Source organism: Heloderma suspectum, chromosome 15 (assembly GCF_057233095.1).
Source record: "Heloderma suspectum isolate Gila_16-S chromosome 15, 16-S_ref, whole genome shotgun sequence".
Lineage (NCBI taxonomy): Eukaryota > Metazoa > Chordata > Lepidosauria > Squamata > Helodermatidae > Heloderma > Heloderma suspectum.
Genome location: NC_139472.1, coordinates 14,120,950 through 14,141,202, shown reverse-complemented (window position 1 = coordinate 14,141,202; position 20,253 = coordinate 14,120,950). Strand labels below are relative to the sequence as shown.

Here is a 20,253-nt window from a genome sequence, read left to right as displayed (position 1 = left end):
TGAACAGACAGAGCCAAATAGGAACTGAGCATTTTCAAAATTGCCCCATTGCCTACATATAATTCTGTAGTGCAAACGCACATGGGCTACATGAGAAGGCTTTTGAATATACTTTTAGGTAGCCTAACGGCTTTACTTCAGGCTTCCATATATTCACTTGCCATCGCAATTGTGCCGCTGTCCTCAGTCTAGGAATACTGCTAGAAGGTAGTTAGGTTTGAATTTTGATAGAATCAAGATGAGAATTGCACATTTGTGGGGCAGCCATCAAGAGCACCCCTCTGGAATATGGGACACAGAGGTCAAAATTAGTGCCTTGAATTGTGGTCTAAAGATATTGCAAAGCCATTGCAGACCACAGAGGACATATTGGTATAAAACATACATTTTGAGATTATGTAAAAAATCTCATTCCTATTTATTTAACCCCCCCCCCCCGCCCCCCAGTCCCAATACTACAGGCTGTACCCAACGGGGATATTGTGGGCTATAGTTGTAAGTAGCTTTGTTTGTGCACTAAAATGCTCCAGGGTTGATGGCTGATTTCCCATCTGGAGCAATGCTTATGCTTTAAATGTCCAGTGGAACTGCTACAGACACCAGCAGCAGTTTTCGCTCTCTCGGTCAATGCTGGGTGCATTGTAGCTCTAATCCTTAGTGACTGTAAATGGTTACATTGGTTGAAAAATACTTTCTGTCCAGGAATGTGCCCCGTGTAATCCTCTGAAATCCTGTGCTGACAGACACAGCTATGTAAGGAGGCCTGTTGACCTAGTCAAGTCTGGGACAAAAGTTGACAGTCACTTGAGAATGTAAGGTTGTTTAAGCGTGGGTTTTGTGTAATCAAAATCACCAAGTCTTGCCACCTGCCTAGGGTTGTCAACGGTTTTGGGTGTAGTTCCTTACCCAGCTCTTCAGACTGTTTATCATATTACTGTCTAAATACTTCTTATTTCTCAGCTGTTTTTAGGCTATTTAAAAAATGCTGCTGCGGCTTCTGGTTTGCTTCCCACCCTTCCCTGCACCTCACTGCAAAACAACAGCTGTACGCTTCTCAAACACCTTATCAGTAGGATGTGAGTTTGAATTCTTTAATTAAGCCAGTAGCCTGCACTAGCAAGGGAGAACTGTAACGGATAAGGTGGTTGGAAGTAGGGATGTGTGCACTGTGTAAAATCCGTTCCGTCTGTGTTTCGCAGGTTGTCAGGTGCCTTTTATTCCGTCGTTTGCCCATTGACGGAATTGGGTATTTTAGTTTCTGAATTCGCTCAGATGTGAACTTGTGCAAATGTGCATGTGCAAGAACGTGCAGATTCCCCCCAAATGTGCCAGCCCCCCCCAATACAAATTTTCACACTTTAGCCTTTGGGGGAAATGCACATCTTCAGGTGGGTTTTTTTGTTTGCTTAATTTTCTATGACGAAATTTGTGCAAAAGTCCTGAAGGTTAGATAAATGGTCCGCAAGCCTGCAGAAACTGCCCAATAGGGGAAAAGCCGGTCTGCTGTGGAATCCGTGGGTTGGATTAATAAAAATCCAAACTCATTTGGTTTTGTTGCAGATTTCTCCAGCATCCCTAGGTGGAAGGAAAGCCTCTACAGTGGATAAGGTGTGCTGTGATTTGGTTGCATTAGACTGCGTAAATACTCTTCTTCCGCACCACACACTTCCAGTCTGTCTTTTGCAACCAAAAAACTGAGTTGAATTCCTCACCCTTTTAGGGCTCATAAATAAAAATAGAATTTAATAATGAGGTCCAGTCTTGTGGGAAGTGTCAATTACCCAAGTGCCTTTGCATTAATTATATTTATTTATTTAACTATATTTATGAATCGCTTGCATTAATAGAAATTTCTAAGTGATGTACAAAGCAATGTTGTATAAGATCATAATTAAATACTGTATAATGCTGTATACAGAAGACAAGATTACCTTCTGGGGAATTCAGAAGGGTTGATGCCTTTCTTAAATTGTAGTAGTAGGGAGTTAATTCGCTGGAACATTGGAAAGTGGGAACAGGTTGATTCAGTACAGAACAGTTGGGGAAAATACTGCCTGCTTTTTTCCTTATCACCATATTAAAATGGCTAGATTTATGTTTTTTGAATGAAACCTAAAAATTCAGAGAAGGGGTTTTGAAAAGGCTACCCCTTCCCTGTTTGTGGCTGCAGCCATCTTTGTTCAAAACAGGTCTGTGTCTATTCCTGTTCGTTTGTTTATTCAAAGCATTTTTACCCCACCTTTGAGCTGACAGTGGTCCCAGAGCAACGTCCAAATCAATGCAGATAAGATGGTCCCTGTCTGCAAGCTTACAATCTAAAAGACAGGACACAAAAAGTAAAAGTGGGGAGGAGGAAAAAAAGCAGTTGTGGACACAGTTCTTAAAGTTACAGAGGTCTTATAATGGCCAGTTAGAATGGAAACTGTTCAGGGAGAGGAGGAGCCAAAGGCAGCCAATCTCTCAGTAGAGCCAATGAAATAGCCCTGCTTCTCTTCTGTCCCTCTCCTTCAGCCTGTAATCATGGACTCGCCAATAGGGGATGCAGCCTTTCTGTGCTGATTTGAGGTCACCTCTGCAACTCCGCTTCCCCAGATATTCTTGCTTATAAGCTTCTGATCTTCATGGAACAGGGGAGTTGATCTCTGTCCTCACTCTCTCTCCCACCTGCAGTTTTAGAATTGGGTAGGCTGAGGTCCATCCTTTAAAAGACATTTTAATACCTTTTATTCAAAACTGTTTTGTTTTTTTATCATGCAGCAAAGGAAAACTGACATATCGTCAAAATAATAAGAAATATCAACAAACAATAAGTATAGAAATAAATTAATAAATAAATAAAAATATGCAGAGATCCAACCTGCATTTTAGCAAATACTGAGCACTTGTTTTCAAATACTTTTCACTGTCAAAGCCTTAAAGCTCATCTGTAGTTGTTGTCAATAAGTATAGAAATAAATTAATTAATAAATAAAAATTTGCAGAGATCCAGCCTGCATTTTAGCAAATACTGAGCACGTGTTTTCAAATACTTTTCACTGTCAAAGCCTTAAAACTCATCTGTAGTTGTCTGGTGCCAGATTACCCACCTGCACATGGTATGTGCGAGTGAGTAGAAGATGCTTGGAATGAGGTCATTCAGGACTTAACTTCCCACAGGCTTAATAGTTGCAAGTGTGTGTAGGGTAGATGAATGCGAAGTGTGCTTGAGCGGGGTAGAGCACAGTTAACTTTGGCGTTAACGCAGGCAAGTGCATGTAGTGCAGTAGAAATTTGTGACGTGACCCTGAATATGGACACTTGCCAAAGGTCCCTCTATCAGATCAAAGTCTACCCGGTCCAGGAACTCTTGCATTTTTTTGGCAGGAATCCCAGCAAGCAACCATGAGGCATCGGACCGCCTTCTCCCACACCAGCTTGCCTGCACTCCGAGGTCCCCAGCACAGGCCCTCATCACCTGCCTGCCGCCAAGGGTGGTTAGGCTGGTGAATACAAGAGAAGGCTTTTTCAGTGATGGCCCACACCTCTGGAATCTGCTTCCATAAGGGGTTTGTTGGGCCCCTTCTTTGTAGATCTTCAGGAAAGCTCTGAAGACCTTGTTTTTGCTGGCCTTCCCATAATCTGTGGGCTGCAGGTTTTAGTGATATAATCTGTTTTAAGGGTGCTACCTGTACTTACTGTGTTTTATAGTATATAATTACATATTTATTTATTTTCTATTTGTTTTAATCATATTTATGTGTTTTTTTATCTTGTATGTTGCTTTGAGAGGGTTCTGCTCTTAAAGGTGGCCTAAAAATGATTTTAAATAAATAAAATCGGGGGGTCAACAAGGAATTGGCCAGTGGCCCACATTCTACCTTCTTCCTACCTATGCTATAGAAGAATTTGGTCAGGCAATGTGTTAGTATTTTTTAAAACAATATCTGGTTTCTAGAGTAGTCTCAAACATATTTTGGTATGATTGGAGGTAAGGAAGTAATGGCGGTGCTCTTAAAACAAATAACAAAACAAAATACTCTTACCTTGCTTAAGCTCTACTCTGAATTGGCCTTATTAAAATGGGTGTGTAAGGTTCTTTCTTGCTACTTTGTGGTTAACTTTGTATTGCTAAAGATAGGTCAGACTGAGCTGAAAGTATGTGGATGAGCCAAGAACAGCAGGGAATCCGAGTAACATTCCAAGTTAATGATTACCTGGACCGGTTCGCCAGCTCATCGTGTGTCTGTGGCCTCCAGTTTGAAAATGCACCCCCATTTGGGAGTTGCGGTGTGTCATTTGAACCCTGCCATTATGGGTTATTCAAGGGTTAAACAACCCTCGCATAACCCTGCTACTAATCAAGGGTTATGTGAGGGCTGTTTAACCCTTGAATAACCTTCAGTGGCCGGGTTCGCACGACATGCTGCAATCCCCGATTGGGGGTTGCATACCCAGCACATGCTGCGGCTCATCGTGGCTTAAAAAATCCACGATGACTTGGCCGTGTTGTGCGAACCAGGTCATAGTGTTCCGTTCCAGGGCCCAAAATATTTTACAAAAGCTGCTTTAAATTATTTCTGTCCTCTTCTCCCAGATTGGCATCTGGGGAGAGCTTGCACTTGTGTCGTCAGCTCTTGTATCCTGGATCCCTTGTCTTTGGAGAGGGCAGAATCCAGACACCCCTTTCTTTTATTCCCACCCCACTCTCCAAGCAGGGAGATCAGTACTGTTGGAGCTTATACTGCCCGTCTATTTGGTGTGGAAGTACAGTTGTGTGTAGTCCTGGATGTACATCTTTTTGTATGTAGGCACCTGTGGATTGGGGCAGCAGATTTCAGTGACATGAGGAATGCCTGAACAATCTCTTTGAAGGGTCTTATAGTGACACTTGTGATTCCCAGTTCTTACTTCGTACCACGCTGTTGATTCTGGTAAATGCTTTGGAAAAGCTTTTGAGTAATTGAATCCCACCCACCGTTTAAAAATATTATTTATTCAGCTTGTATGTTGCCCTGAGGTTGAAGTGCTCGGGGCAAAATAAAACACAATAAAGCTAACATCCAGTTAAATGCAGTAAAAAGCTTAAAAACAGCCACACACATGGTAAATACTGCCTTAAAGTCTTTAGAGACTGTTTATCAAAAACAAATACTAAAAATGTAAAAATAGTCTTTTATCTTCTCCATTTGATTGACCTTGGGGGTAAGGGGATGTTGAGGGATATTGAATCCCACAGTTCCAATAGACCTCCAGGGCAGGGTAGAGTTGGGGACATTTGCCGCTTTAAAAGAGGCGGTAATTAGACCACTCCTGAAAAAGCCTAACCTGGACCCAGAGGATGTTAACAATTATAGGCCAGTGGCCAACATCCCCTTCCTGGGCAAGGTGCTTGAGCGGGTGGTTGTAGGACAGCTCCAGGCACTGTTGAATGAAACGGATTATCTAGATCCATTTCAGTCGGGCTTCAGGCCTGGTTTTGGAAGGGAAACTGCCTTGGTCGCCCTGTGGGATGACTTCTGCCGGGAGAGGGACAGGGGGAGTGCGACCCTCTTGATTCTCCTGGACCTCTCAGCAGCTTTTGATACCATCGACCATGGTATCCTTCTGGATAGGTTATCTGGGTTAGGAGTTGGAGGCACTGCACTACAGTGGTTCCGCTCCTACTTGGATGGCCGATTCCAGAAGGTGGTGCTGGGGGATTATTGCTCTGTGCCATGGCAATTGTGCCATGGGGTTCCACAGGGCTCTATTTTATCCCTATGCTGTTTAACATCTACATGAAACCGCTGGGGGAGGTTATCCGGAGGTGTGGGCTGAGGTGCCATCAATATGCGGATGACACCCAGCTCTACCTCTCTTTCTCATCAAACCCAGGTGAGGCAGTGGCTGTTCTGAACCAGTGCCTGGACACGGTAATGGACTGGATGAGGGCCAATAAACTGAAACTCAATCCAGACAAGACGGAGGTACTGTTAGTGGGTGGTTCGTCTGCCCGGCGAGGTCATATTCAACCTGTTCTGGAGGGGGTTGCACTCCCCCTAAAGGATCAGGTTCGTAGTTTGGGGGTGCTCTTGGATCCAGAACTGTCACTTGAGGCACAGGTGAACTCAGTGGCACGGAGCACTTTTTATCAGCTTAGGCTGGTATACCAACTACGCCCTTATCTGGACAGAGATAGCCTAGCTACAGTTATCCATGCTCTGATAACTTCTCGTCTGGATTACTGCAATGCGTTATACGTGGGGCTGCCTTTGAAAACGGTCCGGAAACTTCAGCTGGTCCAAAATAGGGCAGCAAGGTTGTTAACAGGGACTGGCCTGCGAGCTCATATTAGGCCAGTACTTTTCCAGCTGCACTGGCTGCCAGTCCATTTCCGGGCCCGATTCAAAGTGCTGGTGTTAACATTCAGAGCCCTTAACGGCTTGGGGCCAGGTTACCTGAAGGATCGCCTCCTCCCATATGTGCCTGCCTGGACCTTAAGATCATCGTCAGCGCCCCTTGTCCATGAGCCCCTGCCAAAGGAAGTGAGGCGGGTGGCTACTAGGAGGAGGGCTTTTTCTGCTGTGGCACCCCGGCTCTGGAATGAGCTCCCTAGTGAGGTTCGCCTGGCGCCTACATTGTATTCCTTTCGGCGCCAGGTGAAGACCTTTTTATTTTCCCAGGCATTTTAGCTTTCTAAATTTTTAGCTTTGCTGTTTTAAATCTGTATTTTAAACTCTTGCACTGCTGCTAGGTTTTATTGTGGTTGTATTGTTATATTGTGGTTTTAATGTTCTATATATTTTAAATTGTTTTATTGTGTGTTGTTTGGTTTTAATTTTTGTGAACCGCCCAGAGAGCTTCGGCTATTGGGCGGTGTTGTTGTTGTTGTTGTTGTTCAGTCGTGTCCGACTCTTCGTGACCCCATGGACCATAGCATGCCAGGCCTTCCTGTCCTGTGCTCTCTCCCAGAGTGTGCTCAAGTTCATATTCATTGCTTCGGTGATGCTATCTAGCCATCTCATCCTCTGTCGTCCCCTTCTCCTTTTGCCTTCAGTCTTTCCCAGCATCAGGGTCTTTTCCAGAGAGTTTTCTCTTCGCATTAGGTGGCCAAAATATTGGAGCTTCAGCTTCAGTATCTGTCCTTCCAATGAGCACTCAGGGTTGATTTCCTTTAGGATGGACTGATTTGACTTCCTTGCAGTCCAGGGGACTCATAAGAGTCTTCTCCAGCACCACAGTTTGAAAGCATCAATTCTTCGGCGCTCAGCCTTCCTTACAGCCATACATTACTACTGGGAAAACCATAGCTTTGATTAGACGGACCTTTGTCGGCAAGGTGATGTCTCTGCTTCTCACTATGCTGTCTAGGTTTGCCATAGCTTTCCTCCCAAGGAGCAAGCGTCTTTTAATTTCATGGCTACAGTCACCGTCTGCGGTGATCTTGGAGCCCAAGAAAGTAAAATTTGTCACTGCTTCCATTTCTTCCCCTTCTATATACCAGGAAGTGATGGGGCCAGATGCCATGATCTTAGTTTTTTTAATGTTGCGTTTCAAACCAGCTTTTGCACTCTCCTCTTTCACCCTCAAGAAGAGGCTCTTTAGATCCTCTTTGCTTTCTGCTATTAGGGTGGTATCATCTGCGTATCTGAGGTTGTTGATAATTCTCCCGGCAATCTTGATTCCGGCCTGTGATTCATCCAACCCGGCGTTTCTCATGATGTACTCTGCATATAAGTTAAATAAGCAGGGTGACAATATGCAGCCTTGTCGTACTCCTTTCCCAATTTTGAACCACTCGGTTGTTCCATGTCTGGTTCTTACTGTTGCTTCTTGACCCTCGTACAGGTTTCTCAGGAGACAGGTAAGGTGGTCTGGTACTCCCATCACTTTAAGAATTTGCCAGAGTTTGTTGTGATCCACACCATCAAAGGCTTTAGCGTAGTCAATGAAGCAGAAATAGACTTTTTCTGGAATTCTCTTGCTTTCTCCATGATCCAGCGAAAGTTGGCGATTTGATCTCTAGTTCCTCTGCCTCTTCGAAACCCAGCTTGTACTTCCGGTAGTTCTCGGTTCGCATACTGCTGAAGCCTAGCTTGTAGGATTTTGAGCATCACCTTGCTGGCATGTGAAATGAGCACAATTGTACGGTAGTTTGAACACTCTTTGGCGTTGCCCTTCTTTGGAATTGGAATGTAAACTGACCTTTTCCAGTCTTGTGGCCACTGTTGAGTGTTCCAAATTTGTTGGCATATTGAGTGCAGCATTTTAACAGCATCAACTTTTAGGATTTTAAATAGCTCAGCTGGAATACTGTCATCTCCGCTAGCTTTGTTGTTACTAATGCTTCCTAAGGCCCACTTGACTTCACTCTCGAGGATGTCCAGCTCAAGTTCAGTGAGCGCACTATCATGGCTATCAGGGACATTCAGATCTTTCCTGTATAGTTCTTCTGTGTATTCTTTCCACCTCTTCTTAATCTCATCTGCTTCTGTGAGGTCCCTGCCTTCTTTGTCCTTTATCATGCCCGTCTTTGCACAAAACGTTCCCTTGAGATCTCCAATTTTCTTGAAGAGATCTCTAGTCTTTCCCATTCTGTTGTTTTCCTCGATTTCTTTGCATTGTTCATTTAAGAAGGCCTTCTTGTCTCTCCTTGCTATTCTCTGGAAATCTGCATTCACTTGGGTATATCTTCCCCTTTCTCCCTTGCTTTTCGCTTCCCTTCTTTCCTCACCTCCACTGTATATTCATAAGGGATATGATTTAGGTCATACCTGAATGGTTTAGTGGTTTTCCCTACGTTCTTCAATTTAAGCCGAAATTTTGCAACAAGAAGCTGATGATCTGAGCCACAGTCAGCTCCAGGTCTTGTTTTTACTGACTGTATAGAGCGTCTCCATCTTTGGCTGCAAAGGACATAATCAATCTGATTTCGATATTGACCATCTGGTGATGTCCGTGTGTAGAGTCGCCTCTTGTGCTGTTGGAAAAGCGTGTTTGCTATGATCAGCGTGTTCTCTTGGCAAAACTCTATTAGCTTTTGTCCTGCTTCATTTTGTACACCAAGGCCATGCCTGCCTGTTATCCCGGTGATTTCTTGACTTCCTACTTTAGCATTCCAATCCCCTATGATGAAGAGGACATCTGTTTTTGGTGTTAGTTCTAGAAGGTGTTGTAGGTCTTCATAGAACCGATCAACCTCAGCTTCTTCGACATCAGTGGTTGGGGCATAGACTTGAATTACTGTGATGTTGAATGGCCTGCCCTGGATTCGTACTGAGATCATTCTATCGTTTTTAAGATTGTACCCCAGTACTGCTTTTCCCACCCTTTTGTTGACTATGAGTGCTACTCCATTTCTTCTAAGGGATTCTTGCCCACAGTAGTAGATATGATGGTCACCTGAATTAAATTCGCCCATACCTGTTCCTTTGAGTTCGCTGATTCCCAAGATGTCGATGTTCAATCTTGCCATCTCATATTTGACCACCTCCAGCTTACCTTGATTCATTGATCTGACATTCCAGGTTCCTAAACAATATTGTTCTTTACAGCATCGGATTTTCTTTTCACCACCAGACACATCCACAGCTGAGTGTCCTTTCGGCTTTGGCCCAGCCGCTTCACTCTTTGTGGCGCTACTTGGAAATATCCTCTGCTCTTCCCCAGTAGTATATTGGATACCTTCCGACCTGAGGGGCTCATCTTCTGGCATCATCTCTTTTAGCCTTGTGATACGTTCCATGGGGTTTTCTTGGCAAGAATACTGGAGTGGGTTGCCATTTCCTTCTCCAGTGGACCACATTTTGTCAGAACTCTCCACCATGACCTGTCCGTCTTGGGTGGCCCTGCACGGCATAGCTTATGGCTTCACTGAGTTACACAAGCCCCTTCGCCACAACAAGGCAGTGATCCATGAAGGGGATTGGGCAGTATAGAAATAAATAAATAAATAAATAAATTCGGAAAATCTGAAATAATTGGCATTGTTCGTTCTGTTCTCCAAAACGTAATGGAAAGGGTCACTGAATGCATTTGCTGTGACGTAAGGCACTGATTCAGAACAGCCACTGCCTCACCTGGGTTTGATGAGAAAGAGAGGTAGAGCTGGGAGATACTTGAAACAAAACTGCAGTATGTCTGGGGTTTGGTTTCTGCCCCTCTTTACATTCCCGTACTGGGCAGAATCAAGTGGGGCGCTTACACCCCCACTGATTCTATTCTGCCCTGCCAATTCCCTTCCATAACCGGTGGGTCCCACTGATTGTATTGTGCAAGCAGGACCTACCACTTATACAAGGGAGATTTAGCAGTTCCTAGGGGAAGCCCTGAAACAAGCGGAAATGCTAGTTTCTGGAAGGAGGCAGGTCGGCAAAGCGCCCTCATGCGAGCTCCACCAAACTGCCTCCCAGAAAAGAGTGTTTCCGTTCATTTCAGGTTGCCCTGGGAGCACTAAATCACTGTTGCAATGCAGTCAGCAGGGGCAAAGAATATTAGTGGGGTTGGAAGTGCCCTGTTCAATTCTGCCCTCTGGGATTCTGCCCACTCTTTTTCCAGGATTTTTATCTGAGCTACCAAAATCATGTCATTGTAGAATGCAAAGATGCATCCCAGTGGGCTTTCCATAAGAAACATCTCATCTGTAAACAAACATAAACTTCCTGTCTCTTTCTCTGTTTCCAACAGCTGCGGATAACAGTCTGGTCCTTGTGTACAAAATCTGTGTCTTATATCAAGTATCCCAAAGCGTGTCAGCAGGGTAAGTGGAGCTAACCTAATAAAGGAAGGGTTTTTTATTATATAAAAAAAGTTTGCCATAATCTGGATACATCTAAATCCCTTTCTACTGGGCATATATATCACCCTGCAGGAGGGGTAGATACGCAAGAGTGAAAGTAATCTGTCCCGTTCTCAGCTTGAGGAAATCATATTCTCCCAGGTGCAGGCATCTATGTGACTGGTGAATGGCTCCAGAATAAAAATATAGGTACATACTGATTGCGGATTGTGCTGGTAGATACAGGGCTTTGGTTTCAGCTGTTGCTCAGCCTTGAAATCCAGAGCAGGAAAATAATATTTCAAATACCTGAGTCGGCATCATGTTTTGAGTTGCTTGTACAGAGCTGGCAATATATTTACATTCCTGGGCACCAGCACCAGGTTTGTGGGATCATAGGCTTACTACTATTTGTATTACTAAATGTTTATAGTGCTTTCTCCAAGGAGCTCAGGATGGCATGCATAGCTTCCCCTTTTATCCTCATGAAAACCTGTTTGAGCACAGCTTGCCTTCATAGAATTATAGAGTTGGAAGGCACCTTGGAGGTCATCTAGCCCAGCTCCCTGCTTAGTGCATAATCTGAAGGATGCAGCTGCAGCATCCCTGACAGATGGCTGTCCAGCATCTGTTTAAATACGTCCAGTGAAAGAGCCCAAGACCTCTCGAGGCACAGTCAAACAGTTCTACTGTAAAATTTCTCCTAGCATTTAGCCAGAATCTGCTTCACTGCAAGTTCCACTGATTGGTTCTAGTCCTGCCCTTTGTACTATGTTCTGTAGAGTGTCTTAATTTTGTAGGCACTAAAGAAGCGAACCTTATTACCACGTGGCATCTGAGATCTTTCCAGTCATACTCCAAATTGTGTTCAGTAACAGGGTTTGTATCTTGGCATGTCATGCATTAACTGAGTGCCCACTCGCTATGCTCATGGATTCTTCCTGAGTAAGATGGCTTCAGGCTTAGGTGCTTTTCTCCTCTGCTCTCTCTACTATAGGTTTGAAGGTAATTAATTTTATTAATGATAATTATATGCCACTCAATAATATAAGCTATTGAACCACCAGAGATCTAATATTAATTGGAACTGGGGAGATCACTGTTTCATTTGCTAACTTAAAAAAAAAATCTAGGTGTATTTTTTTTATAACTCAGTTGCGCTACTTTATTCATGATTATAAAATAATAGAAAAACGATTACATTTCAAAAAAATATTAAAACCATTCTAAATCCAAATTTCATTAAATGACAAATGAACAGCTGAAACTGATACTTCCACACAAGAAAGTTTGAACAATTGGTAACTTCGACCTGTAGTGCGTAGGTGGAGAGGGTGGGAGTGTGTGAGTCCGAAGTCCTGACCTCAGCATGGATGGAGTCCCAGGGCAGGAAGTAATGTATGATTCTTGTGAATATTATCTGTGATGTGTTAAACTATGGCGTTCCTGCCTATTTCCCAGTGAGAATACCTCTTCTATAAGGCCTTTCCCATGGCAGGCAATACTTTCTTCCACACACACTTGGTACTGCTGCCCCCAGGACCTTTACCTCAGGTCCAACAGACTTAATCCTCGAGATGTTGAGGACACACTGACCTTTGTAATTCTCCTTAGTACATTTACCCCTATGTAGCCTTGAGCCATAGGCACAGGATTTAATAAAACAAAGAAATATGTATTATTATTTACAGACTTATGATCTTGAATAGTAAATAGCAGCTTTAATCTTATCCACCCAAATTCTAATCATCCTCCATTTCATCACAATCTCTCTTCACACTCTTCACACACAGCTCCCTGCTTATATATCACACACAGTCACTCAGCCAATCATCTCACATATGCAGATACACCATTCTTCCTGTCACTCATTCGACTCTCACTCTAGATATACTCACCATAAAACAGAGGCATAACAGGATTCCACACATATAACCACAAATTCATAATATACATACATGTAACGTCACACCGACACCTTCAGGCTGACTGAAGAGGGGAGTGTTTGAGAAGGTACAGTGGACATGTTCCCATAAAATGAGGCAGAATTCCAGAGAATCCTGGTTTATCATTTACAAGCAAGCATGCTGTTGCATGATGCTCAGTTGTTCCTGCTTGTTTCTTCTCGCCACTGGAAATGGCTTTAGTAACCATAGCCTCAGGAGTAGGAAAAAGCTTAGCTTTGTGTCCAAGCCAGGACTCCTGGTTTGTCACTACCCTAACAAGCCAGAGGCTGAATCTACACACAGCAGTGATACCGTCGTCATACTGCAGTGATAACTGTTGGTGCCCATTGGTGTCTCGTGCACCAATAGTTATCACTGTACTATGATAACAGTAAAACTGCTATGTGTAGATTCAGCCAGAGTCTGAAGCCAGGGTTTGAAGCTGGCTTATGATTCCTGGCATGTTTGGGAGCAACAAGCCAGGAGTCAGGTTCGGATGTAATGCTAACTTTTTCTTGCTGGTGTGAGTGAGTCCCTGATTATTGAACCCTCCCCTGATGGTGGGAGGAGCCACTGGGCAGCACGCACTGGCATGCTTGCTTATAAACCATAAGCCAGGATTCTCTGAAATTCTGGCGTATTGTTTTGTGTGAACACAGGCAGTATGTCTTTCTATCACTAGTGAACACCTGCAGCTAGCTCTCCTGATGCATCTGTAATTATAAATTAGGGCTGTTATTCAGGGGTAAATGAATAGGGATGCAACATTTTGGGGATGAGTCCTAGAAGTAGGGAATGCTTTGCCATTCACATGCATGAAAGGTGGCATGGGAGAACAATGCTGGTTCTTCAGAACTCTGCCTAATGCAAATAGATATGCTTACATTGGGCCACCCATACATTCAGTTGAAAATGGCTCTTTGCTCTTTCTATGCTGCATTTACAGTGTTCGCAGGCATGCACGTTAATAGCAGAAGAGAGGCTGATGATACTGCAAATGTCACGTGTGGAAAATGCTTGAAGAGAGAGCAAGGGTTTAGGTTAATGATATTGAGAAGTAGTGTTATCGTGGGGAAGCGGTATCTCCCCAGTAGCCGATCAATTGTTTTGTTTATATTTATATTTATTTATTTATTTATTTATTCATTAATTAATTCACACGCATGCACAGAGGTCTTTTTTTAATATGATGGCAGCAGCTGCTGCATAAATGGTCTTGTGAGTCTGCTGTTAGACTGGTTATTTGTCAAACATGGGTGGTTTTGAACTTTTATTATTTATTTAATTACTTACTTACTTACAATATTTATATACTGCTCCACATTAGAACATGATTTAGACGTACTCGATTGCTCAGTTAATGCTACTTCAGCCATGAACCCAAAGACACAGGGAAGCATTCCCAACTCTCGCTTACAGAATGTAACTGCAGTTTTGAGAGGTGGGCTTCTCCATTCCCCCACCACTGCAAAGGTCATTGCAGAATTTGAATTGAAATTCTGTGGTTTTGCGTGGCCTTCCATGAAGCGTTACTTTCTGTCTGTGTAAGGTGGGGACAGCTGGGAACCAAGTGTCCTAGACCATGGTTCTGTTTTCTTTTCTCACACATACACACACATATTGGCTTTCCATTGCTTAAACTTGTCGGTACTAGAGTTACAATGGTAGCATTTAAGGGCCCTGAAGAGCTGAACAAACTGTGGGCTGCCACTTCTGAGCAAATATATTGTGTGCATTATGCAAGACCTCTTGAGATAACAGGAGTCAAGCAGTAACAAATATGCCTTGAATTGCACCCCAAAACAGTGTCCCTTCTGTCCAGACTTTGTTTTTCTTGTTGATTTTACCTTTTTATTGCTTTCCCTTCCACGAACATGATATTAATCATTCCACTTCCCCCTCCCTTATACACTTGGTTTTTTTTGGCAGGAATAGCATTCACGAAGGATGGGCGCTACATGGCCTTGGCTGAGAGGAGAGACTGCAAGGACTACATCAGCTTCTTTGTGTGCAGCGACTGGCAGCTTCTCAGAGTAAAAAAACAAAATACTGTCAATCCTTTCTTGTGGGCTCAAACACACCTTTTATCCTAATGGAACCATTGCAGATGTAATGGTCTGATGGACCACAGATTCTGCACTTTTCTTCCCATTCAGTCTATCTCATTTGGTTTACAAATTCCCCATGATACCTTCAACCATGATTAAAGTGAACTGTAGTTTGCTAATCAGTTTCAAATCCTGGTTTATGACTTACAAATAACAAATTATTTCCTTGTCTCTTTTGGAAGCATTTTGAGACTGAAACTCAGGACATGGCTGGGATTGAATGGGCCCCTAACGGCTGTGTGTTGGTGGCGTGGGACAGCTGCCTTGAGGTGAGGGAAACTTCACATGTAACTGAGGGATATTTCTGCAGACTTGTTAATCGTTAATCCTTTTTGTTTCATAGAATCATAGAATAGTCATAGAATAGTAGGGTTGGAAGGGGCCTATAAGACCTTAGAGTCCAACCCCCAACACAGGGGGTTTCACAGCAACAATGTGTAAAATGAGCTCCTAGTCACATATAAACACAGGTGATGTCATTGAGAGAGTATCTTGGCAATCTTTTAAAATACCCTTTGCACCAGTTTGTTGAGCATATGCATTCTGTTTCTTGAATCTCACCTTGAAGATCTGTATAAAGCTAACCTTAATAATGAAGAGAAGATGATTTTTAATGCTTAGCTTTAAAACGGGGTGGGGGTGGGTGCCTGCTCTAAGCCCTGGAGATGGAGCAGGCTAAAATCTTTGCCATTTTTTAAGTTTTTAAGATGTAAACCTTTGTTTCAGTATAAAGTTTTGCTGTACTCCCTTGACGGCCGTCTGCTGTCCACATACCGTGCCTATGAATGGTCACTGGGCATTAAATCTATCGCCTGGAGCCCCAGCAGTCAGTTCTTGGCAATTGGAAGCTATGATGAAAAGGTAAACTTGTTAAGCCCTGCAAAAGCCCTGTCTTTGTCACAGTATGATGTTTCTTACCCTTGGCTTGCTCTTCTTTCTTTTAATCAGGTGCGCATTCTGAACCATGTGACTTGGAAGAAAATCGCAGAGTTCGATCATCCTGTAAATGTTGTTAACCCAAAGATAGTAAGTAGAGAAAGGGGGCCTGTCTGCTCGTGATAAGAATGGAGTCCAATAACATTTAGTATTTGTATAGCTCTTTGGAGTGGTCTCGGTAGCTCCTACAACAGCTCTGTAAGAGAGGTCAGTATTATTGTCCCCATACTGTTGGGCAGGAAGGAGTGGCAGAATGCTGTGAAGCTGAGCACCTTGCCTAAGGTCATTTAGCAGGTCTGTGTGTGAGGCAAGATTTGAACTAGGGGATTCTTGTTCACCACTTGATCTCTTAGAGAGCAGTCGTATGGCTGCTAGAGCAGTACGACAATGGAACCAATTACGTAGGGAGGTAGTGGGCTCTTCCACACTGGAGGCATTCGAGACGAGGCTGGACAGCCATCTGTCAGATGCTCTGACTTGGATTCCTGCATTGAGCAAGGGGTTGGACTCGATGGCCTTGTAGGCCCCTTCCAACCCTATGCTTCTATGATTCTATGACACTGTCTAGACAGCCATAAGGTTTTTCAGTTTCTGGGAACTGAGGTCGTCTGACCTCGGTTCCAGAAATCACACTCCCCGCCTGCTCCCCCTCCTGGCTGGCACAGTTCTTTCCACGCTGCCTCCATGCTCATAAACTGAGCATGGACAGGGCAAAAATGGGGTGTTCCCAGGGGCAGGGAGGAGACCACAGAAGCTGCTTTAGACAGCTGCCTATCTGGTCTCTGCCCCCCCCCCCCCCACGCACACGCACACACGCGCAGATGGGGGGAAGCTGTAGGCTGGCTCTGCGGGCCAGATTTGGCCCGTGACCAAGCAGTTCCCCACCCATGCCCTAATCTCTCTAAATATGCAATATACAGGAGTTGATCTGTAGGTTCTAACGCAGTCTTTTATTCTCTTTAAATCACCCAGACTGAATATAAAAGTTTTGATTTCTATTGGAATGATAGTTGAGGAAGATCAAAAACTTCCCACCCAAGACCCCAGCCTGTTTCCTCTAGGCTTCTGTCTTAATTCCATGCCAACCGTATTACTCAAACCCCTCTTACCACCTAGTCCTGTTGCCATTCCCATCCCATTGTGACCCCAAGAGCGAATGATCTATTAATGGGTCTTTTGTAAAATGCTACAGAGCTGACTTGACTTTCCTTTCCAGATTGTTTATAAGGAAGTGGAGAAATCTCCAGCAGTAGAAATGGAGAAACTTGCCTTCCCTCCTACCAAGAAAATGGCAAGTTCTCTCTTCAGCACAAAGAGCAAATGTAAGCCAAAGCAGAGGTTGCATGTGCATGTGTGTGTGTGTTTGAATAAACAAATATTTGGAAGACAAGAACCATAATCTGCTACAGAATTAGGTGTGCTAAATGTCCAGAACTTTCCAGAACCAAAGAGGTAATTACTGACGTAAAAGCCAGCATTTCTCCATAAGCTGAAAAATTAATGACCTGGTTGATAGCCATTAATACTTAGAATTTGCTGCAACAATAGAGCACATGACCTTTTGTGTGATATAGCAGTGCTTCAGCTCATAAGTGAAATATTTTCCCCACTTTTACTTAGAAAAGCAGGTATTGTGTGTTTAAGAGAGGTTCACTGCAAGTTTGAACATGTCTTAAATCTAGATTTCATTTTGAAACATTTATTTTTAAAAGCAATACTTAATAAAGCCGCTTTTTAAAAATGTGTGTTTAAATCTATCTTTATTCACCCTGTTCTATCTATACTACTTCACCTCTAATCTGAAGTAGCTGGTCCTGCAGTAGAGACTTGGGGAGCCCACTCATCTATACAGTGGATTGGTGTAATAATCCACTTTTAGGAAGCCCGATCTTGACTGTTCATAGACCCATTACCAAGACTGGCAAAATTGTTCATTCCCCCCCACCCCTCTTTGCTTAAAACACTAGTTGAATTGACAATCTGCAATGATGGTGATCTGACTAACAGTGTATGCAAATTTCTAAGTCAATTAACTTCTCTGAGGAAGGGGGTTGAGCATGTTAGTTTGACTCTTGCCCTGGGTATATACCATATTGGTATACATGAGATCTTTGTGGCTTTTGAGATCACTGATCATGATGTGTTGGCAACACATATGCAGGACTCACCAGGCCTTGTCAGCTGGCTTCTCTAGTTCTTGGCAGTGCCAGGCATCCGAGCCGTCCCACTGAATAGTGAGGCCGCAGAAACTCACTGTGCAATCCACAAAGTATTCAGTTAAAACATGTCTTCACACCTGTAACATCTGTGAAAGCTAAGAGCTGTCCTCTAAGCCTTATTAGCTAAAGAAAGCAAGGCAGTTGCCTATTTTACTGGGCTCCTCCTTCAGGGAAGGTCCTCCTGGTCCAACTTATGATGTGCAGCAAATCTGGCGGACTGTCTCCCACCTCCCCTCGACTGCGCCTGCTTAACCTTGTGGTAGACTCAGGGATCTGTCAGTTTTGGTGCTCCTTCCCCCTCCGACAAAGATTGAGTTCCCACGGGGCGAAGATGGTCTCTATTCGATAAGCCCCTGGGAAGATTCACCCCTGACTCCTGGAGAGTCTTGGGGAATTTCCTCCCCCACTCCCTGTCTTGACTGGGCTTCCTCTAGCTCTGTCCCCTAATCAGAATCTGAAACCAAACCAGGGAACGTGGGCCCAATCCTGACAGACAGGGGGATAGCAAGGGGTACTGATAGTTAGATGACTCCTATCCTGCCCTGCTCTCATTCAGTATCAGTATATGAGGCAGCTGAACCATATTATAACGAACTTTGGAGTTGGGTGTTGTTGGATTGCTCTAGCTTTTGTGAGAACGTTTTGTGAGAGCATTTTAAAAGAACATTGGATTGAGCATTCAGTGCCCGTTATAGTGTAAGGCTGTTATTTCCTCAGGGCTCCAGAAAATAAATCATGGTTCTCTCTCATTTTTATTTCTGTTTAAATTCCAGATGAAATTGCCCAGGTCCCGGTTTCTTTGCATCATGTCAAACCCACGATTGATAGGGCAAATCCTAGAATTGGAGTCGGAATATTGGCTTTCAGCTCAGATAACTGTTTCCTGGCAACCAGAAATGGTTAGTATATTGGAGGCTGATTGGGAACCTGTGTGTGTAACCCAGTGACTTCAGGTTCATGTCCTGCCCCTGGAGTGGGTGAATGGAGCATGTGACTCATGGCCTTGTGCCCGTGACTTAGTGCCAGCTTTAAAATGAGAGTAAGATTGTGGCTATGAGGGAAAGTACAACAAAGTTTGTAAAACACTTTCTTGTGCAAATGATAAGTGTGCTCTTTTCAGGAAAGAGTCTTAAAGCAGGAGTGACCAATTGTGAAGGCTCCATCTAAAACATGCTGTACATCTTTATCCAGATTAGCAAAAGATTCAGCCATTGTCTGTCTGTGGATATTTTGATTGGTATGCAGTGGTTTTCAACTGCTTGTAGCTCAGGTCTGTCTGTCTCCTTCAGTGCTGCAGACTAGCCATTCATACTATGGCCCTTTTATTTGTAAGCCATGGACTGAATACGCCATGTGCTGTGCTTCCTTAAATGCTTGATTCTTGCTTCTGATAGATAACATTCCTAATACTGTCTGGATCTGGGATGTTCAAAAGATGAAGCTGTTTGTGGTCTTGGAGCAGCTGTGTGGTGTTCAGCAGTTCCAGTGGGATCCCTGCCAGTCCCGCCTTGCCATATGTACTGGGAACAGCAGAGCGTACCTGTGGTCCCCAGCAGGATGTGTGTCTGTACAGGTGCCAATGGAAGGTAAGGAAGCTGCTTGTTGCTGCTGAATCAGGCCTAGTGGCAGGTCATGCAACCCTTTTTAGCTCACTCTAAAAAGATGCTGATGTCGTGTGTGTATGTACTGGTAGATCTGTTCAAACAAGTCTCCAGAAGACAACTCATTATGTCACACTCTCTAGATGTATATCAGGGTTCCAGATTGCACAGAGGCTTCTAAGAGTGTTCAGCTGAACACACACGCCGAGCACACAAAGGTCTGAAGAATGTGTGTGAGAATGTTGGGGGGCAGGATTTGCATGCCTGCACCCATTCCCATTTGAATTAAGTGTGCATGTGTTCAGGCAAAGGCCTGGATAAGGCTGATGTCAATATCATAGTACATATCATAGTTACATTGCCATAGCTCAAGTTGGTAGGGGTACATGCTTGGCATGCATAACGTCTCAAGTTAAGTTCTTGCATCTCCAGTTAAAAGGATTAGGTGGGATGTGGCGGGAAAAATTCTCTCTGCCAGAGAACCCGGAGAGCCCCTGTATTCAGAGTAAAACAATACTTGGCTAGATGAACAAAATGTCTGAGACAGCTGCCTTTGTCTGTTATCAAAGAGCATCTTCAGGTGCTTTGCCTAACTTGCATTCCAGATTCTGTAGTATGTGTTATAAAGTGCTCTCCATCCGTACTTTAGTTGTTTAAGAAAATATTAACTCCATCTATTCTGAAAGACAATACTACATTATCTTAATC

General features: G+C 43.7%; 1 protein-coding gene across 4 annotated transcripts in view; it reads left to right on the top strand.

Moving 5' to 3' along the window:
* Nucleotides 1–20,253, top strand: part of WRAP73 (WD repeat containing, antisense to TP73) — a 37,895-nt gene that overhangs the window by 10,521 nt on the left and 7,121 nt on the right. For all 4 annotated transcript variants that reach the window (XM_084821703.1, XM_084821700.1, XM_084821702.1 and 1 more), the window contains 8 exons: nucleotides 10,645–10,717; nucleotides 14,611–14,714; nucleotides 14,972–15,058; nucleotides 15,516–15,650; nucleotides 15,738–15,815; nucleotides 16,942–17,047; nucleotides 18,718–18,843; nucleotides 19,339–19,530. In XM_084821703.1, coding sequence (XP_084677829.1) covers nucleotides 10,645–10,717; nucleotides 14,611–14,714; nucleotides 14,972–15,058; nucleotides 15,516–15,650; nucleotides 15,738–15,815; nucleotides 16,942–17,047; nucleotides 18,718–18,843; nucleotides 19,339–19,530 — 901 coding nt within the window. The remainder of the gene's footprint in view (nucleotides 1–10,644; nucleotides 10,718–14,610; nucleotides 14,715–14,971; nucleotides 15,059–15,515; nucleotides 15,651–15,737; nucleotides 15,816–16,941; nucleotides 17,048–18,717; nucleotides 18,844–19,338; nucleotides 19,531–20,253) is intronic.